At 52.5% G+C, this 26,562-nt stretch overlaps 2 protein-coding genes across 17 annotated transcripts in view; both read right to left on the bottom strand.

Moving 5' to 3' along the window:
- CAPN15 (calpain 15) overlaps positions 1-18,759 on the bottom strand; it is a 60,831-nt gene extending 42,072 nt beyond the window's left edge. The window contains exons 1-7 of one of the 16 annotated variants that reach the window (XM_055803351.1): positions 18,579-18,759; positions 12,444-12,844; positions 12,169-12,352; positions 9,511-9,552; positions 8,907-8,959; positions 7,709-7,854; positions 1,631-1,950 (exon numbers count right to left, since the gene is read on the bottom strand). In XM_055803351.1, the coding sequence (XP_055659326.1) occupies positions 1,631-1,806 (176 nt within the window). In that variant the 5' untranslated portion in view covers positions 1,807-1,950; positions 7,709-7,854; positions 8,907-8,959; ... (2 more) ...; positions 12,444-12,844; positions 18,579-18,759. Of the gene's footprint in view, positions 1-1,630; positions 1,951-3,949; positions 4,088-5,009; positions 5,245-7,708; positions 7,855-8,906; positions 8,960-9,510; positions 9,553-12,168; positions 12,353-12,443; positions 12,845-13,086; positions 13,168-18,398; positions 18,519-18,578 lie in introns of those variants that run through there. The other 15 variants (XM_055803341.1, XM_055803350.1, XM_055803348.1 and 12 more) reach the window with 15 other exon arrangements.
- Positions 18,760-24,500: 5,741 nt separating this feature from the next.
- Positions 24,501-26,498, bottom strand: NDUFB6 (NADH:ubiquinone oxidoreductase subunit B6). The gene is made up of 4 exons (XM_055803358.1): positions 26,235-26,498; positions 26,063-26,155; positions 25,446-25,490; positions 24,501-24,655 (listed from the first exon to the last, which is right to left on the bottom strand). The coding sequence occupies exons 1-4, from the start codon at positions 26,412-26,414 to the stop codon at positions 24,587-24,589; spliced, it is 387 nt and encodes a 128-aa protein (XP_055659333.1). The 5' UTR covers positions 26,415-26,498; the 3' UTR covers positions 24,501-24,586.
- Positions 26,499-26,562: the final 64 nt, after the last annotated feature.

The raw sequence follows: 26,562 nt of genomic DNA, 5'->3' as shown, positions 1-26,562 counted from the left end.
CCGTTCCACCATGAAGGTTGGTTGTTCAGGAAATTTATTTCCACGTGTCAAGATTCCACTTCGTTTCTCGAGCTCCTCCAAGCTACAGGCTTTGAATCATGAGCAGTCTCAGCTGGCACACACAAGGCCACAGCAACACCACCTCTTCAGTGCCCAGTGCCAGCTTTGCAATGAAAGCTCCTCAATCTCCGTGCTGGCTGTGCATGGGCATACTGGCGCAATTCATCTGTGAGCTGTCGACACCTTCCCCAGCGCTTCAAGGCAACAGAGGAAAAAGAAAAAACAGCAGTCCTGAAGGAATAATCCTGCCGGAGGGACCCAGCTCTGTTTGCAGGATTGCTCTAAATTAGAGGGAACAAACCTACACAGCACAGATCGCCGAGCAGAACTGTGGGCCAGCCACAAAGGTTGGTGTGCACAGCAATAGGTGCTGGGAACCACACAAAACAGCCTTTTTAAAGGCCTCTTGGGCATTTCTAGGAACTCAAGTCCATGATTGAGAGCAAAGACAAGAGCTAATTGGTTTCACGCTGTTACCAGCTCAACAAGGAAACCCAAGACAGGGCTACAAAGGAGCAAAGCATGATGTCGCTTGCCTCGGAGCCTCCTGGAGTCACGCACCAGACCCCAGGAAGCACATTCCAGGACTGGCAGCAGAAGAAAGGCAAGAAAACCAGGGCTACACAACAGATACTACATGACCATCACAGCACACGCCTCCAGTGGAAAGCCACAACAGCTTGGGGACACTCAGAAGCAAGCAGCTATTCCTAAAAGACTGGCAGCTCCAGACAGACTCAAGCAAGTACGAACACCCAACCAGGCTGGAGTCTACGCAAAGCAGGCATTAGGCAAAGGCTCAAATGCTATTAGCACAAAACACGGCAGCCTCTGCAGCCAAGCCCCCAGGCAGAGGATTTTTAGATGCTTTTGACATACCTCTCAACCTGTCAAGAGACTGAATGCAGGACACCAGCCTTCCAACGTAAAGAAAAATTCCTCACTGCAAGTGGCTGACAGGGAAGGGGCAGAGGCAAGGACTCTGCTACACATTTGAGGTGCTGATTTCATCAAGGAGGGGCAGAAATTGAGGGTTAGAAACATGAGCTCTTTTTTAGAGTAATCTTGTTCTGGAATGGTTTGTTACCCTGGATCTGGTATTCAAAAGCATTTCACTGCTTTTGCAGGAAAACAGCTTCTCTTGCTCTTTTGAGCTCAAACTCTTGCTCCTTATTGCCACTCAGTCACAATCCTCCCTCTGTGATACCTACAGTGTAGTTGAGAGGTCAAAACAGAAGAGAGGCCACATGAACATGGCAAACTTGTTAAAGGAACTGAGATCCCATTCCCAGGCAGCCACCTTCACAATTTAGGTGAGTGACGGAGAGCTGGGACGAGTCCTGCAGTCTATTCTGCAGGAGACATCAGCAGCTCTGTAGAAAGGACATGGCTTGGCATCGCTCAAATCTGTGGAAATTTGGCTCTTGCTTTCACAAGGAATCAAACTGAGCCTCCGAATGAGAGGACCAGACACCCAACAGGATGCAAAGCAACTTATCTCCCAAATGCACCACCCCAGATTCAAGCTGAGAGGTAAGCAGGTAAGCAGGCTCCTTCCCCTCCTCCTTACCTTCGCACCCGGTGGTGTAAATGCTGGTGCTGCCGCGTTATAAGGGCACTTTCCCAAACAGGGCCATTGTGACTACTCCTATACCAGCTCACGGCTGGGTGCCCCGGGTAGGGTGCACTAGTGAAGCCATGGTCCGACTCCGTCTCTGCAGCCAGCGATGAGGCAGAGCTCCCCATGGTTCCCCCCTACCCAGGCCACGCCGAGATTTATCCTAGGTTAGGTCCAAGCCAGTGGCGTGGGCAGTTCGGGTGGAATAGGCGAGGCGCTGTGGCATGGGCTGCTGCAAAGATCCCAACACACTGGAGAAAGGAAGGTCGCTTCTGATCAAGAGTTGGGAGGAAAAAAAAAAAAAAAAAAAAAAAAAAAAAAGAGAGAAAGGAGAAAAAAAGAGGAAAGAAAAAGAGAGAAAGATAAGGTATGATTTGAGCAACAACCCTTCAGTTTTAGAAGCCTTAGAAGCCTATTAATGCATGCCCTGCCCAGGCTCCCCATCCCAGCACTCACTGGGATTGGAAGGGCTGTTTCACTGAATCCCCCTTTTGCTGCCTGGGAGTGGGGAGTACAGGGGCTCTAAAATAGGCTGCCCCCAGTTAAGTGCCAGGAGTTCCCAGGCACAGGGAAGCAGCCCGACTAGCAGAGGAAAGCACACTAGAGCCCTTGCCACCACGGTAAAGCAGCAGAAAAGGGAACAAGCAAGCCTCACTTAGAGCCCTTGGGATTCACAGGCACAAAAAAGGTTATTTGCAAAGCTCTGGGCTCTAGCTGGCACGCAAGGTTTGTAGTTACCTCAGCTACAAGGAGTACAACTTGACAGCTCATACGCAGTGAAGATATTTTATTTTTCTTGCATGTAAAATAAAACATCCTGCTTTTCCTGTTGCCCACTAACACCACAGTAAGGCTGAAAACAGACTTGGGTATCTGCACAAGCATGTCTTCTGTGACTATTTCACACACTGCAATGAAATACTTCCAGCTCAAGCCAATTTTTAGCTGATACTGAGCATGCCCCTACCCACAGAAGCAGACTGGGGGCTTTGACTGGTTTTCCTTTTCTCACCCTCCCTTTCCTACTTTTTCAAATGTGGATGCTCAAAGAATAAAAATAGGGAAACATTTTGTGTCCTCTAGTATTCAAAGAATTTTAAACGTACACATCTCTCCTTAAAGGAAAAAGGCACGGCAATCTGGATGCGTGTCAGGAGCAACAGATCAAGGGAACATTTAACAGAGCAAAATAGAAGAAACGAGGAAGAAGAAAAAATTAGCACAGCTGAGCTTATTCAATTACCCACCAGAATTTATAGAGATGAATGAACTATAGAAAGACCTTTGCGAAGAAACTACTCTGTGACATAAAAAGGCCAAAATGAAGACTCCTAAAATACAGTTTTTCAATCCCAGAATTGATCTAAAGGATCAAGAAAGGCCTTGATACAGACTCTCAAATGTGGCAACTCAAGGAGCAGGTGCAGTTTTGCTACAAGCTTAATACCAGAACGTGCCTGCGTTAGACCATTAGCTGGAGAACGTTAACTGCTCTGCCACGGTCTCTTCTCTGTAACCTGCAAAGTCTGGACTAACAAAATAAAACTGAAATAACCTGCAAGAACCCAGCTTTCCCTATCTCAATTTCCTTGTTTTAATTGGTCTGCCTAACTGTTAAGCATCAGCCATCACATCTCCATGCTTTGCTTCTCGCTACTACCTGCCTAACAGCAAGATTTCACTGATTTTTGCAGATCCAGCCAAGTGGATCCCTGGCGCTTCCCCTCTCATTTCCTGCTATTCAAGCAGTTAATTTGTAACAAATCTGATTTTCTGGCTAAATGAAAGCCATGTGATGTGAGGGGAAGAGTATTTCCAAGTATCATCAGCTGAAGTGTAGCTGGAGACATCCGTTGTCCCACACCTGCAGCGTCTCCGGCTTTTCTGCCGCAGTCCTCAGCGGCTGCCCCATCCCAAGCACCCTACGTGCTCCGGCAGCAGCACAGGCGCAGGGGATGACACTAAGAGACGTGCTAGAAGAACAAACTGTCACTCACCTCAAGACATGGGTTCTACCACAACAAAGTAAATAAATAAAGGCAGGATGGGTAGAAACACAGCCCTACACAGTTCACCGCAGGCTGAGCAAAACAGAAGGCAGGATGCTCAGTCAATTGATAGCCTTTCCCCCTGCCTCAAACAGAGCTAAACTGCCAAATAAAGCAAATCCACAGGCTAGTTTGAGACCACTTCCTTAGCTGACTCTCAAGCTTGAAAAGCAGAACCCTTTGCTTCTTCCTCCTACACACAGAAACACCAGTTTTGGCTCACCACAACAGGCGAGAGACATGCCTGCTGCCCGCATCGCTGCTGCCTCCCAACGTGTTGCTGGTGTCTTGGCCCATCCTCCTCTGCCAGGTCTGCACCGGGGAGCGGGAGCAGGCAGCTCAACACAAGCGTTCCGCACAGAGAGGAGAGGCTGGGAGTCCTGCTTTAAAGTGGTGTGGTAAAAACCCATGGAGGGTGGAGCTGGGGAGAGGAAGGGATCTATAAATAGGTGGAGGATAACCTAGCTAAGTCGTGGTGATCTCCAAGACTGTCTGGTCTAAGTGGGCTGCTAGGCTGCAAGTGCTGCATGAAATCGGATTTCTCCAGGCAAAGCAGTAAATCCTTTTCTTCAGGGTCACCCCTCAGGCCAGGTAAGAGCAGCCAATGAAGAACATTTAGGGGGGAACATCAGCCCAAGGAGGGGAGAGGGCAAACCTGTTCAAAACCAGGAGTGGCAGCATTACAGCACAATGCAAAGCATGTACGTGCTCGCCACACTGAGCCAGAAAACGCCTTTGGCCAACACTAAGCAAATGAAGAGCCTGCAAGAAGTACAGGTGAGAATGAAAACTACACTCTAGCAAGGGAAAGGGTCAATTAAAGAAGCCTACAAAGAAGAAAGCCTCTCTGGAAGCACTCACATTATTTTTGAGGAACTTCTCCCACTGGGCAGGGAGATGCCCCAAGAGATGCCCTGCAGGCACACTGAACAGGGAGTCTTCAGCCGTGGAAGGGAAGCAAACTGCCAAGAGCTCCTCTGCCTTGGCAGGAGGGAGTAGGATTTTCCTTCTAATTAATAAAGCACTGCTTCCACCTATCTAATCAGGAGAGGAAGCAACAATGTGAACAGATTGAAGTGTCCTGGGAAGAGTGGGTCTCACCCATGAAAATTAACAGTTAAGCACCTTAACAAGATGCTGAGTTTGGATTTTGGGGTTTTGTCCCTTGCAGCTGCAATAATTGCCAGGTTTCAACTGATGCTGTTTAACTACTCCCAAAATACTGCTTCCAAAATAAAACTAGATTTGATCTTCCCACCCTCAAGCCACTCGCTCCCACTTACCCTGATCTGTTGCACGTGGTGCAGACCCTTTATCAAATTGCCCCACCAGCACCCAGAAGCAGCAGGCACTTACAGTGAATTCAGGACAGCAAAGCTTTCCCATGGAGGTTCCTCCTGCTGCCGGGACAGCAGAGCAGTCGCCTGGATGCTTCCAGATAAATCCTATTCCTCAACACCAGTCAGCGGTGCTGACCCTTTGGGCCCCAGCTCTTCTGTCACACCACCCAAAGCAAAGCAGGCAGGAAGGGTGGGGATCTGGGTCTGCCCAACCCCCTTTCCTTCCCTCCAGCTTCAAAGTAGGTTTTGGCTCTGAAGAGAGCAAAAAAAAAAAAAAAAAAAAAAAAAAAAATAGAAAAAGGGAACTAGCTCACGTGTTTTAACGTATCTGGGAAGTTGCAGGATCAGCTTTTCCTAGGATCTTCCTAGGATCAGCCCCAGGCTCTTCCCTTTGGCACGCAGCAGGAAGAAGAGACAGAGGCCCCCGGAGCTGCTGCAGCCCACTGGGGAACAAGTGAGGCAGACACATCCCGGTTGGTCCCATGTGCAGAAGCCCCCTAATTGTGACAGGATACCCCACACACTCCTTTTCTTATTTATTCACCCACAGAGCACAAGCCAGCTCAGCTCCTGCCTGAATTCCCCAACCTCTCTTGGTTCTCAGCCTCCCAGCCTCACGGATAAGACTTTGTCACTTCATTAATTCCTCTGCTCCCCCACTCTGTAAGTAAAGTCACCTCTCAGCTACTCCCTTGCTCCAGAGAAGATCCAGCAGTGAAAACACAGCCACCCTGCACACCAGACAGCTTGTCCGAGGCGGTGGGCCAGCAGCTGGCCCAGGAGAAGGCAGACTATGTACCTGGAGGAAAAACATCCCTCAGAGCTGTGCCCAGAGGAAGCAGCAGAGCAGGAAGCTTTCTTCTAGGACTGAAGCTGTGTGAACCTTCTCCTTCTGCTGCATGAACTCTCCTGTCTAGGGGCTGACTAAGACGGTCTGGGACCCGGTACCACCCTCAAAAGCAAAGGAGGAGCTCTCTGCTGTCACATGCAACCTGCTGCTTGCAAGGAGAAATAAGGGTTCCTGAAGAGATTTGAATGCCAGTCCCCACACACAGCCCTGGCAGAAGCAGCCTTTTCGCTGGGGTCTGCAGGATCTGACTCACACATCCTTAAACACAAAGTAGTTCAGGGGCAGATGAGTGCCGCTGGAGGAGCTGTGGCTGACTTGGGCATCAAGCTGGAGGAGACTACTTCATATACATCATGAAGACATGGCCAACCCTTGGCCCTCTACCAATCTTTGCCACCATGCACAGCAGATCTCCCCACCAACCACCAAAGGAGGTACATGCTTATGGGGTCTGGGGTAAGCAGGGAACAGTGTGCAGGGATGGGTAAGGTGCACAGCAGAAGATATGTCAGTGTAAGGAGGTTATAAAGTCATACAGGAGGTCAGGCATGGGATAACTGAAGAAGGATGCAGAGTGGAGATCTGATGGCATGTCATGCCAACCAAGCAAGGAAAAGAAGCCCAAGCATTTGTGCGCATAGCAAGTGATGCACAGCTGGGCTCCCAGCCCCACAAGGCGGGGTGGCAGAACATGAGGACATGCAAAATGAGGTACCAGCACCAAGCAGAGTATGGCTTGTATTCACCAAGCTGAGACGACCCTGATAAAAGAAGTGAACCCAGGGGAGGAAGGGTGAACAGTCTCTTCTTCCACAAGGCTGGGGGGGAATGAGCAGGCAAGCAACTAGACACCCACCTCAGACAGATGCAGTATGGACTGAAATCCAAGATGCTAAACATGAACCCAATGAGAACTATACAGCTCAAGTCCAACAAGAGCTCCCGTGATCACCTACGGGACCCCTGTTGCAAAGCAGCCAAGCAAGCTGGAATGCTCCAAGCTGAACAGGTGTCTTGCTGACGAGAAACAAAGTTTTGGTGCTCTTTCTTCCGGCTCCCACCTGCCAAACCAGCACTACAATGCAAACCTGAGTGCTGCAGTCTTGGCAGGAAATTAAGGTGTCAGCCAGTTCCAGTTCCTTGCAAATCTTCTGGCAGGGAGGGGTGGGAAGGTACCTCCAAGGACAGACTGAAGCATAGGTATAACAGGAAGGACAGGCCAGCAGTTGGCATGCTTGACTAGGACGTGGGAGGCTTTTTCAGCCCTCATGCTCTACCACAGAGCCTCCTGTGTGACTCGGGGCATAGTCCTGTGACTCAGAGAGCACTGCCTTACCTCCCAGGGCCAAGAAGTCTTCAGGTTCACAGGCACTACGATGACAGGCAGTACACAAGCACTGCAAATGGGAGGCGGGGGAAACTGGAGAGAGGGTGAAACTTACCCACCCAAATGTTTGTTACAGGGCAGCAGGGCTGAGAGAAGAGAGGAGAGTCAGATGTTCTGACCTTAGAGGAAGTCTAGGGGACTGGAAACTGCAAATAAGCTATTTTCCAGATCATGGTGAGAAACAAGACTGGTATGCTACTTGCGGAGATATCATTAGATGAAATTAGCTGCCTGCAAACAGATTTCCAGATGGACCATTCATGTCTAGTTAAGATAATTTAACCTGGAGTCCTAGATCAGAACAGGATCTCACACTCCATGCTACGCTTTAGCAAAGTCCAGAACAGCAGCATATCTTTCTGGCCACAGACATTAACATGCAAAGGCAAGCTCGAGGATCTTTACCTTCTTTCAGCTGCCTTGAAACTGGTTCTGGCCCAGCTTTAACACAGAAGAAACTCATGCACAGCAGCCGAGTTGGGCTGAGCTGCATTTAACACCCAGCACTGACTCTTCACAAGCATGCAGGCAGAGGAAGAGGTGTCCAAAGCCTGAAGTGAGAGATTGATAGGAAAAGCAGATTTATTGTAGAGCCAGCTTAGCCACAAAGCAACTAGCATCAAAGTCTGAAAAATGTTTCCTCTTTTCCCTTGCATGGGACACTGTAAACCAGTGACAGATCATCCAGTGAGCTACTGGAAATCTATCACGGTCACTCTGAGAGAGGGGATTATACAGATTTGAAAGGGCTATCAACATCTTAATTACAAGTTATAGGGAGAAAAAGAGGGAGAAGCATTGGGTAGGAAGGTTTCTTCAAAGTAAGGGTTAACTTCAAAACCCATTTCCATTGACAACTGAAGAGCAGGAAGGTCCTTTTCTGAATAAGTATGAAAATGGCAACAAAGGCACTGCTGAAGAGTCTGAATGTACATACATGTTAAAAAAAACCCAAACAAACAACCCACAACCAAATCTCTAAAACCCTAGTACTCCATTAAGTCAATTAACATTGCTTCAATGAAGTGGAACTAGACGCTTGTATCCTCCGGTTTACTCGCCAATTGTGGCTGACTTTTGAGTGCAGTGTTAACAAAAGCATGTGTGGGCTGGCATGGTTTGTCTCATTAGCAACATCGTGGTAATGCCACAGAAAGAAAGACAAGGGGAAGAAACAACAACAAGACAAGCCACAGCATCTAATCTTGGGAAGCTTTACCAGCAGATCTGATTTCCAGATCTTTTCCTCCCCGTATTTATAATCCTTGTAGCAGAGTTCTGTCATCTTACTCAGCCCACAGCCTGCCCCAACTACAAAACACACCAGGCTGAAAAATCACCTCGACAGACTGCCTGCTGAGACCAGTTGCATTATAAAAACAGGAAGCTTTTACTTGCCTGCTACCAATATGCTATAGATTTAATGGGAAGTAGCATAAGCAGGGATGCTTTGCAGGAAGAACACACACGGGACTCTTGCCAGCAAAAATGCATCTTGAGTAACACATGTGCTTTTAGTTTCCTCTTTTTTTCAGAAAGGTTTAACTACACTCTGGGTTACCCAGCAGCAATAAAACATTTTTCTTCCCCCTTTCTCACTTACAGCAGAGTGTTGATTGGTAAACAGCAGATCTTCCTGTCTGAGGCTGTGCCAGCCTGTGCAGAACAGAACTGTTGTTATTGCACATTCACAGCTAGAGATAAACATGAATAAGAGCCACAAGTAAGAGCCAGGCACTGGCTTTTCAATATATTGCTTTATCAGATTCACCTTGATTCAACTGTTTCTGACAACATCTCTCCCTCCTGAAGGGGCAAGACGGCACAAGTAGCAAGGACAAACATTAAAAAAGAAGACAGAAGTGACAGTAGCGCAAAAAGTGCTCTTCTGTACTAACATTCACCAACTGTGCAGCTCTGAACTCCACCTGCACTTAGAATGCTCAAAAGCACAACGTGGAAATAAATGTGCTCAGCAAAACCAACCTCTCAAAAAGAAGCAATGGAAAAACAAAGTAGCTTTCAACACATTTCTCAGGACAAATCTGCATCAAGAGCCATGAATGCTGCAGGACATAAAGGTTACAGCAAACCAGGGAAGGAAAAAAATTTGCAAGTCATCTCTCATCTGCAAGATGACACTCTGCAATGGCACAAGTACCAGCCCAGGAAAACTGGATACTGGAAGTCAGAGGAGGGTTTCTAACCTTTCAAAGAGCAGAATCTCTGGACCAGCTGCTCCAGAAGCACTGGGGAAAAAAGCACAGAGTGAGTTCCAACAATTAGTTCCTGGACAAGTTCATAACCTGTACAAGATGACTGTCTTCACCAGTATGGAACTGGAGTCTACGACCCATGAAGTTCCTCCCAGTCACTCAGCAAGCTGAATCCATAGATGGCCATAGGTGCCCAGCCACAGGACAAACATGAGGTCACACTCAAAAGGACATCAGGGATTGTATCTTCAGATCATGCTAAGCTGACAGATAAGCAGGTGAAGAGCTGGCCACTGCAGAAGGGAGGGGAAGAGAGTTGCACAAGAAGTGGAGTCTCACAGCCAGTGAAAACCCAGGGCAGGGACTTGGAAAGCACAGTCCCAGAGACAGGAGGTAGAGGAGATGTCCCCTGAGCACACTGTCCCCAGACACTCCATCCACAGTTTTAATTCTAACACAGATTAGACAGACAGCAAATATGTAATTTGTCCAGTCCACATCCAGCTGCATCCCTTGCTACAGACAGCTCCCAGTCTTCACTGCACTGCACTGTCTGGAGCCGCCCAGGCTCTTCACTCAAGGGCAGCGGTACCTGAGTGTCTCATTCTGCCATTTTTACGTAATTTGGCCTTTCCTGGCTTTAATCAAGCACCACGTCCCAGTTTTCAACCAGCTGGCCTAGATTTAAACCACCACATCTCTGGCTGCGCCTCAGGCAAACACAGAGGTAGGATAAGCCTGACAGACAACAGTGGCATTTGGTATTTCCATCACAAACAACCAGGGGATAAAAATCACTGCACAAGAACTGCACAAGAGGCTGCCGCCTTCCCTGTGAGTACAGGGAACCAGAAGAGCACAGGGGAGGTGGGACAGCGAGAGTGAAACCCAGAGAGAGCAAGAAAATAGCTCCTCTTCTGACACAGCTCAGTGTGATAACCTAATGGAGAAGCATCACATTACTGCTTACCCCTCTCCACCTCCAGATTACACCTGCACTTTGTCCTGGGCCATCCTCAGAAACACACAAATCCTTCTGCACACCAATGTCATAGCCATGCCATTATTTCTGTTAGGAGATGATACTGTAACTGAAATTATATGACTGGAATAAATCTATATCACTTCAGTTGTACCAGGTGTTAACAGTGCCTGACACCACTACACTGCTCCCCTTTCCTCACCAGAGTAGCTATACTGGCTTACTGTCTCCGTCACAAATAGCTCCTCTTCAGCTACACCAATACAGCTGAAACTGTAGGATGTATATTCTGTTACACAACGCCTTAAGCAATATTTGCCCATGAGAGCAGTTATTTGAACAAATATAATGATCACATAAGGAAAATGCTGTACTCTCAGATGAGAGGGCTGAAACATAATGCAGATGCTCTGAGTAAGAAGCTGCCTTTGCTACAGCAAAGCCAGCCCTACCAGGCCATCCAGCATACCTCCCAGCACAGTGACGGAGCTGGCCTCTTAACCAAGACCAGCTGGCTGCCTTTGAACCCATGCTAACCCAAACAGGCAGATGGAGAAGAGATCATGTTACAAGAGTCACTATCAAATGCCTTGCAAGACATATCCAGCTGCCTTAGTCTCATGTGGTGCTACAGACCCCCAACCTTCCCTCCACCAAGCTCTGCTTGCTAAAGCACCTTGCATGGCAAGGCCAGGCAATGGGAACAAGGGCTCTGCACACCTGCAGTAGCATTCACAAGACACTCCAAGGTTGCATCAAAACTGATCCAAGAGCAGGACATCCCCCCTCCAGTTAAGAACTAGCCATGTCACAGATCTCGGCCAACACCGGCCTGGTGACAGTCACCACTCAAAGACCAGAGTGCTCATGCACTTCATTGTTTCTCAAACCGTAGGAGATTCCTGCAGACCTTCTGCTGAGGCCGGACACTAAAGTCACATGCAGACTCCAGCTAGCCCATAAGCATCCAGGCAGACCAGACTGGCCAACACACAGCACACTGGTGTCCATTCGATTGATCCAAAGCCTTGGCCTGGATGAGGCCACATCAGCCTGGCTCATCTGAACGCAAAGGCAACACCATCGGACGCTCTCCTGCAGCAGACACTGCAAGTGTATCCTGAAGGTACAAGCTCAGACTGGCTTCCCACCACCCTGTCCTGTCTGCAGAGCAGGCTCTGAACCAGCAGGCTGAAAGCAGCCCAACCATGTAAAGTACAACACAGTCATCTCTCTGTCCCAGTCCTGGGCTGGGAACTGCCAGGGCACTGCACTTACTGCAGGCAAAGCAATGCAGAGTTTCTTAAATTAATTTAATTCCCTGCCTTTGTACTGCCTCAAACACACCCTGCGACAGTCACGCAGTTTCTATGGCTTAAGATTGCAAGGTCCTAGAAGACTCCACAATTTCTCTTCCACTCTTACGGCCTCTCCTTTCCCACGAGAAAACCTGGGGACGCCAGTATCCCCAGCCATAAGAGCACCTGGCCTTCGCACAGACAGGAAGGAGAGGGGAACACTCGAAGAAGGCATCAAAGCAAGGAAGACAGACAAGAACGAGAGGAGCAGGAGACAAGAAGCGGGGTAACCATGCTTACAAACCAGAGGAGAAAAGGTCTTTTTCCCTTGAGCCCCTCCCAGCCCAGCACAACAGAAAAGCCTCTCACCCAACACGGTTTCTGCTCTGCAGGTCCGATGCCCAGCTGGTGTGAAGTCAGCCTGGTGTCCCTGGAATCAAACGGCTGCTGTTGGCACCAGCTGAGCGGCCCGGTTGGAGGAGCATGCTAGATGGTCTCTGCACAGAGCTGCTGGTACCTCACCAAGCCTGCTAGGAGCAGCTGCTGCACCAAGCTGGCGAACAGAGAGGAAAGGCATGCACGTAAGAATAAATGGCTGCCGAGACTCCAGGCTGATCAGCATCACACCAGCACGTGTAACCAACCTCACATTTTAGGTCACTCGGTCAGCATCCACTCAAACTGTAGCTCTTGGAAGGCTATGTGCTTCCCACACCATTCGGCTGGTGACGGGCTGGAGCTGGGTCCTGCCTGGAGACTGGAACTAGTCTGCTTGTGCGTCGACTCAGATTCTTCACTCGTGGTTTCAAAACTTTTTGTGGTGACTGTATAGTTCTGTGCCCACTGCTGGCCTTACTCTCCCTGACGGTGGCTGCTGCTTAGCATTCTGGTGAGAGCTGTTGTTGTACCAGGTAACACAACACCTCAGGAGCACAGCAGGATCTTAACAATAAGGATTCTGGACAGCTCTTGACAATTAGCAGCAGGGCAGGATCTCCCAAGGGGTCTGGATGTGAACGCAGGGATGTCTGGAGGGCCACACCGCCTGAATGTTCAAACACAGAAACAGATGTTAATTACTCTGCATGGCCAGGACATCGTTAGCAGTTACATCCACTGAAAATTCAAAAGTACAAATTCCTCTGATTATGTCAAACGTGACCATCCCACCCCAGAAGGCATGATGTTTGAATACCTGCCTCAGCAAACCTCCCTCCCCCAAGACATCTCCCTTTCCCCCTTCATATTCTCTGCTCTCGAAACAAACTGTTTTAATGAATTTCATACTTTGTGAAAGTGCTGTCTCCTTTGGGATGGACTTTTATCAGCTGGAGGCAACAAGAACCCTTGTCCATAACTGTTTGGCTCACCAGCACACTCTCAGACTGGGGAAGGAGTGAAAAAGCAAACAAGGATTCAGCCAGAATAATGTGATCACTGAGCCTCTTCGGGGGCACGACAGAAGCACACAAGAGCAACAGACCCAGCTGTGCCCCCACCACCTTGCCCACTCTCCCCACAGCCGCACTGTCAGGTGCAGCATGATGTCCCTGGGGTACGTTAGCGTGAATTCACAAAGAGCTTTTCTCTTCCAGTGCTCTGCACCACTGAGGCCTCCAGGCAGCGAGGAAAAGACAACCTGTGGTGAAACACCTGGACATGCACTGCCAAAGGAATCAAACCAGCAAATGGAGAACGTTACAGAGCGGGCAAGTGACACCACTCAGGGATTACTAAAAAGTAAATAAGGAACTGATTAAGGTTTAAAAGGACCAGCCTGATCCTTTTAGGAGAAGGGTCTGTACGTCACTGGCTACATAAGGAACTCCAGGCCCACAGCATCCCCAAGGCACTCAGACAGCTGAGCCGCTCCTGCTCACTGGAAAGGCTTAAGGCTTATGAGAGCTACAGAGCGAGCAAGACAAACACCAGAGGATGGAGTACCCCACAAATGCCTACATCAGTCTGCGTGACACCATGTCATTTTTCTTGCAGGAGACGTGTTTGCATACGCATGGGCTAGGAAGAGAAACCGCTTAACACCCAGCAGCTTAAAATAAAGCCTTTTGGCTATGCTGAAATTCCAAAGACTGCCCAAGCCCTGCCCGCTGGCCTGAGTCTTGCAGGCAGGTGACAGATACGGACAAGCTGGAGAGCAAGACCTTGACCACACCAGTGCTGCAACCTCTCCAGAGAGCAGAGCTGCCATGGCAGGGAGGACACAGCCCAGCACACAAGGACGCCTGCGCCATGTTCCCACTTCCACAGACCAGCACAAATACAGGGGAGTTAACTTCTTACTTAGCCAAGCTGTCTGAGAGCTAGCTTCTCTGCAAACCTTTTTATTACAGGAGCAGAAGGACCTTTTGCTGCCAGAGGAACACAACACAAGTTGGGAAGCTGCCAGAGATACCCTCAGTCAAGCAAAATCATCTGGGCTGGGGCTGGGAACAAGACGCTGGAGGGGAAACTTTGATGCCACAGGAAGCACCAAGTTAGAAACGCAGCTGGGTGGTATCACCGGAGGGGGGTGACAGCTTTTTGTAAGGTCTCAGTCTCTATTTTACTCAAGTGAATGTGCATTGGTAACACTGCAGCTTCCGTAAGGACTGCTAATCCCAGGACTGGGGTGAGACGCCAGCTTAGCCTCCCTGACACGGTGCAATCGCCACCCTCCTCTAATGCTGACGCTGTTCAGGCCCAGAGCATTTAGTTAGCGCCCTGGCTTGCTACAAAAGGGGCTGCATTGCAGGAACAGAAGAGCTATTTCTGGTTTTTAAGAACACACATTAGAGTCTACACCACTGGCAAAGTGCAGAGGCATGCATTTGTAGGGGAACAGAGATATGGTTCCAATACCGTTTTTAATGTGCAAGCCTAAAGACTCAGCTTCAGTTTTTAGAAATCAGACTTGATCATCTCAAGCCGGCAAAAATAGCCCCGTGTTCCCTCAAGTTATTTTCTTTTCAACTAGGCAGGGTACAGCACAATAGGAAATATCAGCAGTTATGTACTCAACCTCCAGAAACCCAAAGGGCCAATTCTAGCAACCCACGGCAGCTTTCCAATCCTCCCTGATCTATTTGCCGGAGTTAGCCTGAAAAGCATGCTGCCCCCAAGCCATTCAGCAAACTCCACGTCCCACTAATTACATCAATATAAACGTATTATCTTGGCTGTCAAACATCGGCTGCTTGAACAGGACGTCGCTCTGCAATGTAAATGCAGGAAAACAATTGCTCTTTCTGCTGGTGACACATTTCTTTGGATCTTATTTCCTTTCCAGGCCTCCCCCTTCTCCCTCCTGCCCAGGCACCAAGGCAGCAGCCGATTTTTTCAGAGCAAGAGGAAATGGCACACAAAACCCCTCAGCATCTTTCAAGCAATGGAACACGAGCAAATTTTGGGAACATCGTTGGTATTTCCTATCAGCTAACCTGAGAGCTGCAAACGCACAGGGAAGGGAGCTGTGAAGGCAAGAGTTAAATGAGTTAAATGTTTCTTGGCTGCAGGCAACAGCCCTTCTGCCTCTCTTGCCTTCTTCAGCTGCCATTACTAAATACAAGGCAAGCATCAACACTCCAAAGAGCAATAAGAGCATGACAAAAACTTGGTAGCAGCCTGCTCCTCTCTGCCCAGCTCAGTGACAGCAGCCTGGAAAGGGCTGCATACTCAGGCAGGGTCCAACAGCAACCAGCAAGGTGGAGGCAAATGCAGGCAGGTCCAGGAGGCTCGTGAGGAGACAGCAGACAGCACTTCTCGCTCTGAGGAGTGGGATTATGATGGAAAATGAGGAGGAAGCCACTGACTCACCTGTCCCACCTGCATAAGCGGCTTTCCCAAGGCTGCACTGGATATGACCTTTCTCAGAGCCCCAAGTTCCACAAATCGGTTTCCTCCCAGCATTGCATGCTAGGAGAAAGCCATCATGACAGGACACCGGGCTCCAACACACGTTTTCCAAACCAGCCTCCTCTTTCCCTTCCCCTGGGTCCGACCGCAGGCAGCCACAGCCCTTCACTCCAGCCTCCCCCGCTTTAAAAAGACCCTCACTTGCGGAAATGCCACAGGATCCGTTTCTTTCTAGGCCCTTCTGCTCGCAGAAAGGGCCAGGACAAACCCAGACACAGGGAGGGGAAAAAAAAAACAAAAAAAAAAAACCAAAAAACCCTGGCTTTAGACAAAGCGGGAAAGTGGGAGGAAAAAAGCATTTCTCCTACTTGCATCTCACCTGTGAGCAGATGACATCCCCACCAGCGGAGATCAGCACAGCCACGTCCGCACACACCAGCCTGGAGACTGGCTGGGTCTCTCTCTAGGTCTCACGTGCAACCACTGCAAACTTGGCAAGCTCCCACAAAACCTCCAGGACGGATGAAAGCAGCATATTTTCCACAAGATAAAGCCAATCATGCTCAGCTGGCTGAGGGAACACTAGGGCCCAGGTCATTCCCCTCCGCAAAGCCAGCGGTATTTAGAGAAAAGGTAAAGGGTGCCCAGAAGAAAGGTAAAGGTACCCTGCAGGCAGCCCCCGAGAGCGCCGGGGTAATCGGTGCATCTCATGGGGGCATCCAGGGCCCTCCACGGGGCCACCCAGCCCTTCCACTACTATGAGACAGCTCCAAGTCTGGGCAGGACACTTGACCTTTTTCATGTGCAACTTTACTGAAAACCAAACTGAAACTGCTATTTATTCCGATTCAAAAGACACCCATGCCTCAGGTTCCCTCACGACCAAGTCATCAGGCTCAAGGAAGCCGTTTTCTTTCCTGCCAAAGCAATATGGCTTAGCAAACACAGCAAGTCACATCAAACCTTCAAAGGCCTCTCCAGCCCTCCAACTCCACCCGGGGAAGGGAGCAATGTTGGGTCTTGCCTTCTGCCTTCAACTGTTAAAGCCTTGGACACAAACAGAAGCTGATGCAACTTTAAACTAGTTCATATGCCCACATACATAAAATCACAGTAATTTGAATCATGCCTCTCTGACACATGTTCTGCTACTGCAACTCGTTCCTCAGGCAGAGCTCAGTCCTGCCCTGTTCACTCACGGGCACAAGCCAGTCTGTTCAGCAGTGGGTCTCGAGAAATGGCCAGGGAAAAGCCACCAGCAAACTCGCAGGAGGCCAGTCTGCCATGGGGCCGTTCTACCACTATGGGTCTGCTCCAGTTTAGGAAAGGTGGCACCTCACACAGAGTACTGCCCCGAAGGTCAAGTCCCTACGGACAATGCACAAAGTATGGCAAGAGCTCTGTGTTGAGATCACAAGGGCTACAGTCCGGGACCTGCAGCCTATTTCCGTGAGCCAGCGGCTGGGATCTGCGCTGCCCGTCTCCACCTTGGCTCCCTCTAAAAGCATCTCCTGCCTTCCATTACCTCCCAACTGACCCGCAGCTGTGCACCACTGTCCATGCACGATCGCCCCAAGCCATGTACAGTAAGCACTTCTCACATAACCTTCTGTCTGACCATGAAAAACCACCCATCCGCATCCCAGGCCCGAAGGCCTACAGAGTGCTGAGCACCAGCTGAGATTTTGATCTGAAAAAACACTTGGAGGAAACAACATGACATTTCAAACACAACGTACACATTCTTCGATCTCTCCCAACAGTTCACCAGGCGACCACTCTAAAGCATTTGTTCCTCGATGCTTGGGAGGGATGTACCCAGAAAGAAGCACAGGGAAGGGAAAGAAGAGCTGCTCAGAAAATGGAGAGGCTGGCCAGCAGACAGAGCCTTTCCATCCGTTTTAAGAGACTTCTGCATCCAGGGTCTGGAGGCTGACGTGCTTACAACTGCAGCTGAGCCGACACGAGTAAAATCCAGGAGGCTGAATGAGGCATCGCGGCCCGAACAGCCTTAGGATGCTTGAGACCCAAGCAGAAGAGCCAGCCGGCCGATTCTAAAGGCCAAACTCACAAATGCTTTGGGAACTCTGCACAAAACCCTGCTCAGCCCCCCGCAGGCGGGTTTCTAACCTGGAGGGTAGCGTGGCAGACCTGAAGGACAGGGGTCCCCGGCCATCTCGGGGGCTGCGCCGTGGTCCAGCCCAGCAGCCGACGCTCAGCAGCACCGTGCCCGTTACCGGCCGTACACGAGGCTCCCGAGAGGGGAACCGGGCGGGCTGACCCCCCGGCACCCAGCGGAGCGGGGGCGCGGCGCAGGCAGGGAAGGGGGCGCGGCGCGGGGGTGCACGAAGCCCCCCCACCCCCCCAGTCTCCCCACGACTCTCAAGTTCATCAAAACCCCGTCTGGGCGCGCAGCCGGACTGAGGTACGACGCGAGGAACCGCAACCCTCGGGCCACCCCCAACCCCCGGGCGAGGCCCCCTCAGGAGCCGCACAGCCCCCGGGGGGCTCCCGGTTGCCCCCAGCCGCGGGACCCCCTCCGCCCCGGCCTCCAGGCCCGGCTCCCAGCCCGCCGGGCTCGGGCCCACCGGCAACAGGTGGTGCGGGGCGGCCCCGGGCCCAGCCGGGGGCTCCGGCCGGGAGAGCTCCGACCCACCGGCGCTGGCGGGAGCCGCGGCCCGCGGTGCTGCGGCGGGAGGCCCCAGGCGGCCCGTGCCCGCCTCCCCCGCGCTCCCGCCGCCGCTTACCTGGGGATGGAGGCGGCCGCGCTGCTGCTCGCGTCCCCCCCGGCTCCGCACTTTCCCCCGGGCAGAGCAACTTCCACCCCCTCCCGCCCGCCCGCCGCGGCGCCCGGCCGCTCTGCCGGCGCCTTCCTCCCGCTCCGCCGCCGGCCCGGCCTGCCCCGGAGTCCCCGAGCCCGCCCTTACGCCGCCGCCGTGGCGTAGCGCCCCATCCCGGCCCCCGGGCGCTACGGCGCGGAAAGAGCGCAGGGGCCGTCGTGAATCGCGCGGGGGGACTACAAGCCCCGGGGGGCGCGGCGCGGAGGAAGCGGAAGGCGGCGGCCGAGCGGGGCGCACCGGGAGCGGTGGTTCGGGGCCGCCGGCGGCGGGCGCGGCGCGGCCTTCAGGGGCAGGACTACAACTCCCAGCGTGCCTTGCGGCCGCAGCGCACAGCGCCGCCCCAGGCCGGGAGGTCTGTGGCCCCGCGGGCCCCGGCCGCACGGCGCTCTGGGACCCCCATTGCCCGCGGGCCCGGGCAGGGCCCCGGCGTGAGGAGGCGGCGGGCCGGGCCCCGGGCGTGTCCCGGCCTTCCCGCTGCGCGGCCGGCCCAGCCGCCCGGGAGGCGAACGCTGGCTAATTACAGATCTTAATGACCTGGCGGCACATGAAGCGAAGCCGAGAGCGGCACGGAGTTGCCTCAGCCCTCCGGGCGGCGTGCAGCCCTGCTTCAGCCCCGCAGCGCAGGAGCCGTGCCGGGGCCATGCGTGGCCAGGTGGGTGCAGCTGGGGCCAGGGCTGCCACCACCCCCACACCTACACACCCCGCTGCCAGCCCCGGCCCCCCCAAGCCAGCCCAGGTTGCCCCGGCCCAGCCCCAGCCCAGCCCGGCCACCCCAAGCCAGCCCCCTGCCCCGCTCGCCCGCTCCAGAAGACCCTGGGAGCCTCCCGCTGCAGGGAGAGGAGCGGGAGCACCTGCCGAGGCCGGGGTGCGGGGGTGCCCCCTCTCAGAGTCACAAGTGCCAACGGGGAGGGGGGTCCCAGACGCGAACTGGCCCAGCCGGCCTGGCACACACAGTGTGCAATAAAGGGCCGTTGTTCCAGCAAAAGCAGTGTCGTGCATGCCACCGCACTCGAAGGGGGGATTAATGGTTGCTCAGTGAAGGACAGCTGCTCAACAGGGGACATGTTATCATCCGGCTGTTGGACCCTCCCCAGCGGGGACCCGAGGTGTTCTGTGCGGGCAGCTGAGGGGAGCCGGTGGCAACGCATCGGGGAGACCTGTCAGCCTTCTGTAAGGCAACACAGAGAGCAAAACCCAAGTCGGTAGCTTCTGCTTCTGCTCACCTCTGTAAGATGTAACTGCTAGTCATATCGATGCGTTTATTTGGAGCCAGATCTTTTCTAGGGGAGGCAGTAGCAGCCCTGCCTTTGTTCTTCAGGGTGGACCCAGGGAAGTGCAGCCCCCACTGCCGTCACCCACAGGCAGGTCTCCCAGACTGGGGAAATGGCAGGACACGGTGGTGCCCGGCCTGTGCCCAAGGAAAGCACAGGGCGGGTATCCCAGCACACAGCCCTGCATGGGCCTGTGTGGTCAGCACCCCAGAATGGCCAGTGGGGTTCCCCTGCCCATCGTAGGGCAAAACCTGTTGGGATCACCTGAGGAAAAGGTGAAGTTGGGCTTAGAAAGAAACTGCTGGCTACACCATGACGGCCATTTCAAGTAAGACCTATCACCATCTACACTACTGAGTGTTAACTCTAATGAGAACTCAGCTCATGGCGACACATTTGGACGCCATTCAGTGCCTGCACATTGGCATCTGGGGCCACATGAGGTACCCTGGGGTGTCTGAGATGTCCACACAAGTCTGTCACATGAGACCTATCGGATGGATGTCTTCATCCTTGCTCTCTTCAGCTTTACAGAATAGCAGCTGGAGACAAGGAAGAATCCTCAAAGCACCTAAAATGTCTGTGCATGCTTATGTGTGGGCAATTAATTAAGCCACTTTTGTTATGCATATGGTTATTAATTGAGACACGAGAACTATAACTGCATAGTACTGAGTGAAGAAAGCAGGGGCAGAATCACTCCATACTCGGTGTGGGTTTCAACATCATACCTACCCAGCACGAAAAAAACAGCTGCTGACACCCAGCTCTTCTGGTGTGATGGGGGAGTTCCTGGCTGAAATTACATTATCTGTTTGGCTCTCTGTACTTGGAGAATAAATGTATAAAACTGACTTTGCCGAGTTACAAAGCAATTTTAGGTAGTGGATGAACATCAGCATGTTCTGTTAGGAAGTCACACGAACTGGGATTTGCATCGCCTAATTTTAGATGTATAAACCAATGCATGTAAATTGTACTGGCCATCACATCTTCATCTATGAGCAACAGAGAAAGACAGAGGGTTCCAATTATTCCAGGTAAGTTCCTATTTCTGTCATTGATTGTAAACAGAATCAAACATCAGCTGACACAGAAAAGGCATCAGTATTTTGGTGAACTGCGTTTCTGGAGGAAAGCGAATGCCTTGGTCACACTGAAAGCCTTGCTGTGGGCAAGGGGAATGTTATCCACTGCTCTGCCCTGATCAAACCTCATCACAGAAAGCAATCACATTTTTCAGGCACTGTAACTGCATGCTAACTGTTCCCCATCTTCTCCTCCACCTGCCATGCCTTCTGAAAGGACTCATTCAGTGTTTTTTCCTGGGGACTGAAGCAAAGCTGGGTGGCCTGCAGCTGCCCAGGTCATCCCGAGCCTTTTTTGACAATGGTGCCAAACTTGCTTTCCTCCAGTTGCAAAGGCTCTTCCCCAGCCACCACGACTTTGCAATGCTGACAGAAAGCATCTCTGCAAAAGCACCAGCCAGCACTCCCAGTGCCCCAGGCTGCAGCCTGTCCAGCCCCACAGACTTCCACAGTAGAGATCCAACAAGCAAATGCTGTACAAATCCTCATGGATTCCACCATTTGTCAGTGCAGACGCAGGTTCTGATGAGATGGCTCCGTATCCTCGGTGCCTCCTCCAGTAGATGAGTTTGCCTGGTGCTGCCCGTGAGCTAGCGCACAATGGGGTGCTCTAGGGGGTGTGAGAAATCGGGAGCTAACCCAGAGCAGACCCAGCTAGGCAGGCACCAAGGATGGCATGCTCGGGGTTGGCAAGGAGCAGAGGCTGCACAGGGAGGCTTCCTGGCCAAGTTCCTGCAGCCAGTGCTGGAACCAGCAGCTCCTATTTGAGGTGCATAAGGTAAGAGGGAGAGCTAATGTGTTCAGCCACACAAGGATCTTCCAGTCCTTGTTTCCCAAGACACCAAGCTTTCACTGAGCGCTTCCCTCCATCCTTACCTCCTCTCTGCCTCCAGTCTACCCTAGCTTGGGACTGTCCAGGAGCTCTTTTCTGGTACCTGCCCTCAACCCTCTCATTTACAGCCTAAGGAACAAGGAGGTCCTGATGGCTCTCTGAAGGGCTGGATGGAAGGTCATGCTCAGAGCATGTGGTCCATCACCTCTTGGAGAGGAAGTCTTCCTCTGCATGTCCTTGAGTTGTTGTAACAGAAGGCTTTTTGCAACAGGACAGGTGCAAAGAACTGTAACTGTTGACTAAATATATATATTTATTATGTATGTGTATCTGTCACTGATCAGAGTGAGATTTTTTTACCTAGTAGGGATCACAAAAGAAAGTTTTGTAGATGGTACTCCTGCTTGTCCACGTGTGTATGGTGTATGCATGCATGTAAGAGCAGGACATTTAAGGGAACAATATTGTACAAACCCAGAAGAGTTTTGATTTGTCGAGATAACACATCACCCACGTGTAGCGCAAGGAAGAAATAAGACTCAAAGAACGTGAGAGGTATTGCTGAGGCCCAGAGTCCCCAGGGGAAGAGCCACACTGTATTTGTTGAAAGGCACGGGTCCAACATGCTGTTGGCAGTACGGTGCCTTACAGCGGGTGGGTAGCCCTCCTGCCTGCCAAGTGCCACGTGCTGTGTTCTTCAGTGGACAGATGAGGCGGTGGTGATGAATGCTTCTGCCATAACTGCGCCAGGATGTGTTCCATGCCCTGTATTGTCTTTTTCAGTGGGGTTGTGACACTCAAACCCCTCCCTGTTTGAGAAAAAGGTATTCATTCCCTCTACTCGGGGACGGTTGTCTGTTCTGAAGTGCCCAGATGATCCCAGGACCCCACACTGGGGCTCTGTAAGCTGACCCACACCAGCCTCTGAGACCTGGGACTGAGTCTGTGGCCTAGAACAGCCACCTGGGCCCCACATCCCAGGGACTTGTGGCACAGGGCGAGGCTCTAGAGCTGTGGGGATGTCCACGGGACTCTGGAGTACTATGAATTCCCTGCAGTCCTTTCTTACTAGAGAAGAAGAGGCATCGGGGCTTCCTCAAGGGAATGTGGGAGCCCTGGGGAAATTGGGCATCCCCGTGGGTGTGGTGTGTCCTCAGGAGACATCACAGTCCCCAGTTCCTCACAAGCATTGCAGAAGCGTGCAGGGGCACCTTGGAGATGTGAGGCATCCCAACCAGGCTCTCATTAGTGAGGTGGGGGTGTCAGGGGACCCCAGGGAGGTGGGGCACCTGCAGCGGTTACTCACCAGTGGGACAGTGGGCTCTGTTATCCTTGGGGCACAGCGTGCGTTGACAGGGGCCAGGGGAAGCCTCCCCATCTGTGGCGTCATCAGGGTCAGCCAGGCTGAGCAGCACCAAGTTGGTGCAGGCATAGGTTCGCTTCAGGCTGCAGCAGTTTGGGGGAGAAGCACTCCTGGGGGGCTCTGTGCTGCGAGGGCAGAGGTAGTGATGGGGACCCCCATGGCCACAGGGCAGCAACCTCTGTGGCCACAGGAAGGAAGCACAGGCCCCAACCCCCCTGCAGCCCCCACAACCCTTCTGTTAACCCCAGTGCCCCCCTATTGCCAGATAACCCTCAATAGCCCCCACCAACTCCCCAGTCTCCCCCTTGACTCTCCACCTGCCCCAGTGCCTGCCAACAACTCCCGCTGATTCTCCAGCTCCGCCAGGGACCCTCGAGCTTCCCCAGCACCGCACCTCCCTCTAGAGCCCCCCAGTGACAACCCGCAGGATCCTACTGCCCTCTCACAACCCATGACTGCCCCTCCACTTGATTCCCTACTTGCTGTCCCACCCTGAGCTGCCTTTTACCAGAGGAAAGAGACCGCTGTGGGCTTTGTGAGGGCCTGGGGGACACCCAGGCCCAGCAGGGGCCTGGGGGCTGCAGGCTGAGCATAGATGCCTGATGTGGAATCCATGGCCTCTCTGATCTCCTTTGACTGCAGGAGAGTTTTCAGCCCTGCGTTGGCCATGTCCCTGTTGGTGCGATGGTTAGGAGGTGTCTGAGGGGTCTGGCTTCCCCCACCCCTGGCACAGCAGGGGGCTCCTGCCTGTCACTCTGACCTCACAAAGACTGGCAATACAGGTCACAGGCTTCTGTCCCAGCCCCTCCCCTTACTACCTCAGTTACCCTTTGGATTGCTGGTTTAACCATTTCTATCCCCAAAGGACTTAGAACCACAGAGTTGGAAGGGATCCATAAGGATCATCAACTCCCTGCACATCATGAAGTTGGTGCTACCCAGTACAAAGTGCCCCGTAAGTGGGGCCAACATGGGCAGGGAGACTCCAACTCAGGAAGGGCTGAAGACAGAGAAGGAAGTGCTAAAGGGTAAAGAATTTTTGGCAGCAGTGCCACTTCTGCTGTCCCCTCTTGGCAGAGAAGCGGGTGACAGGTGGAAGCTTAATTTTCACTGGAAGTCTCTGTCAGAACAGGTTGGTAGAAATGGGCTGGCAAGACTGGAAGCGGATGGCTGCTGTGTGTGCGCGCGTGCGCAGGAGCTCACCATAACACACTTCCCTTCACCAGACTACTCCACATTTCCCTGGGACCTACAGCATCCCTCCTGTTACTGTTAGGCCCACATCCCCCTGCTGCCAGATCTTGTCAGGTGACATAAAAAGTGGAGGAAGGTGGGGGGCAGAGATCACCAGGGCTTAACAATAAAACTCACCGAAGGCAAAAGAAACTGCCGTATGAGTAGCACCTGGAATAATGTGGACTAGGGAGAAAGTAAATGACAGAAAAACTGAGGCAATGCAGAATAAAGACTCTTTTATAGAAGAGATAATGCAGTTGCAGTTCTCATGTTGTTCACTGAAGGAGGAAATCAGCTTTTTGCCATCAGTGGTGCTCACTGGGTTCTTCTTTCAGGGGTGGAATAATTTCTCCCGTCTCTAAAATTCTGTCCCCCTAATGGAGTGAGAGAGCACAGTGAGCATTTCCTCCTGCACCCAGTCTCTCCCTTCACACAGTGCAGCCTTTCAATTAAGCTACAGTCATCCCCACTTCCAGACAAAAAAAATCTTACCGCAGCCTACTCAGAACACTCTCATTCACTCAACATTTCCCAGGATGCTGAAATATCACCGTAGCCAAACGATATGAAATCTGTACTTCACCCCTTCTTTTCAGCTACAGAACAGCAGCCAAAACATTTTGAGATTACCTTGTTTTAAAAATGAGTATTGGACTTACAGCACTGCATAACCGCCTTCAACACAGCACAGCTTTAAAGGTTCAGCCTCCAAGCCCACGGCCTGTAGCCCACGAAGAGCTACGTAATCCCTCAAAAATCAATCTGGTGCCCAACTGCTGTTTGTTACAGCTCCAGGTGCTATCTTGGCTGACTGAGCTGACCTAACTCGAGTGGGTAATCAGGCTGAAGTCAGAGGCCCGCAGCTTGACCTTCAGTATGTTGCTATGTCGTTGTTAGGGATGGAACTTTTTATAATTTTATTTTAGATAAAGCACAATTAGGAGGCTGTTATGCAAAAAAAAATGCAACTGTTAAGAAACATGGACTGTCTGCTCTGAGGACAAGATGAAAACTTTTCAAAAATACAGTAACTGTGCTGCTCCTGCGCAGCCTGCCCACAGCATCAAGCACATCCCTCTAGAAATTCTCCCTGCACAAACCTGCACTTGTCCCCAAGTCACCCCCTTCCTGCTCGGAAAGTTAAAGAAGTATTAACAGACTTACTGGGAATATCCGTGGATTTGACACAACAACACCATGCGGCACTTTCTGAAAGCAGGAGGGAGAGGGAAGGAGTAAAGAAAAAAGGAGCGTTACCCAGAGAGAGTACACAGGATTTCCAAACTAGGGAAAACAACACTTCTTAAACACAGGCTTTACTGAGTACAAGGCTCATCAAGCCAGGTTCTTTCCGCTAGTCAGAGAAACACCCGAGGCTAATAAAGTTACACCTCCCAAGCAAGACGAGATGGCATTAGTGGAAGGTCTGTCCCATGGTCAGTGTCGGCCACCCCCCTCACCACAGCAGCGCCAGCTATCCCCAGGCTCGCAGATCCTCCAGGAAAGCCACGACTAAGGCACAGCTCCCTGGCTCGCGGGGGGCAGCGCGACCACTGCTGCCCAGGGCCGCAGCAGGCCACAAACCTGCATTCGTACCACCCAGCGCCGAAAGGCAAGCGGCGAAGAGCCGGCGGGGCTGCCGTGAGCTGCAGCAGGCACTCTGCCCGGCCGTCCCGCAGCGCCCCCCGCGGCCACTTCTGCTTCTGCCCCGCCGTGAGGGGGCTCCTCCCAGGGCCTGGCCCCGGCCCCCCCCGCCCCGCTCCCCTCGGGCAGGGACGCACCATGACGTGGTACTTCAAGCAGTAGAGGATGATCCAGGCGGGGACGAGGACCCGCGTCAGGACGAAGGTGCCGCTCTCGAAGGCCTTGAACACCTGCGGGGCAGCGGGAGGCGCGTCAGGCCCGGTCCGGTGGGGCCCGGCCGGGTGGGCCCCGCTCCCCCGCCGCGCTCACCTGGTGCCGCCAGAACCCGCCGGGCTGCAGGAACCGCTCCCAGAAGGCGGCCACCGGCCCCAGCTGCCGCCGCGGCAGGACGGGCTCCCGCTCGCTCAGCTCCTGGTCCCGCAGCCAGCGGCGCCGCAGGGCGCGCAGCTGCTGCAGCCGCAGCTTCTCGTCCTCGGTGTAGCCGCTCATGGCGCCGCCGGCCCCGGTCTCGGCCCCGGTGCGGCAGGCGGGCACCGTGTCCTTCCCCACGACGCGCGGCGATGACGCCCTCCGGCCGCAGTGCAAGACGTCATCAGGGTGCGCGGGGGTGGGGCGGGGCGGCTGGAGGCGAGCTGGC

The sequence above is a fragment of the Falco peregrinus genome, chromosome 5, assembly GCF_023634155.1.
Source record: "Falco peregrinus isolate bFalPer1 chromosome 5, bFalPer1.pri, whole genome shotgun sequence".
NCBI classification, from domain to species: Eukaryota; Metazoa; Chordata; class Aves; order Falconiformes; family Falconidae; genus Falco; species Falco peregrinus.
Note: the sequence above shows the minus strand (reverse complement) of the source record. Positions and strands in the feature narration are given on the sequence as shown.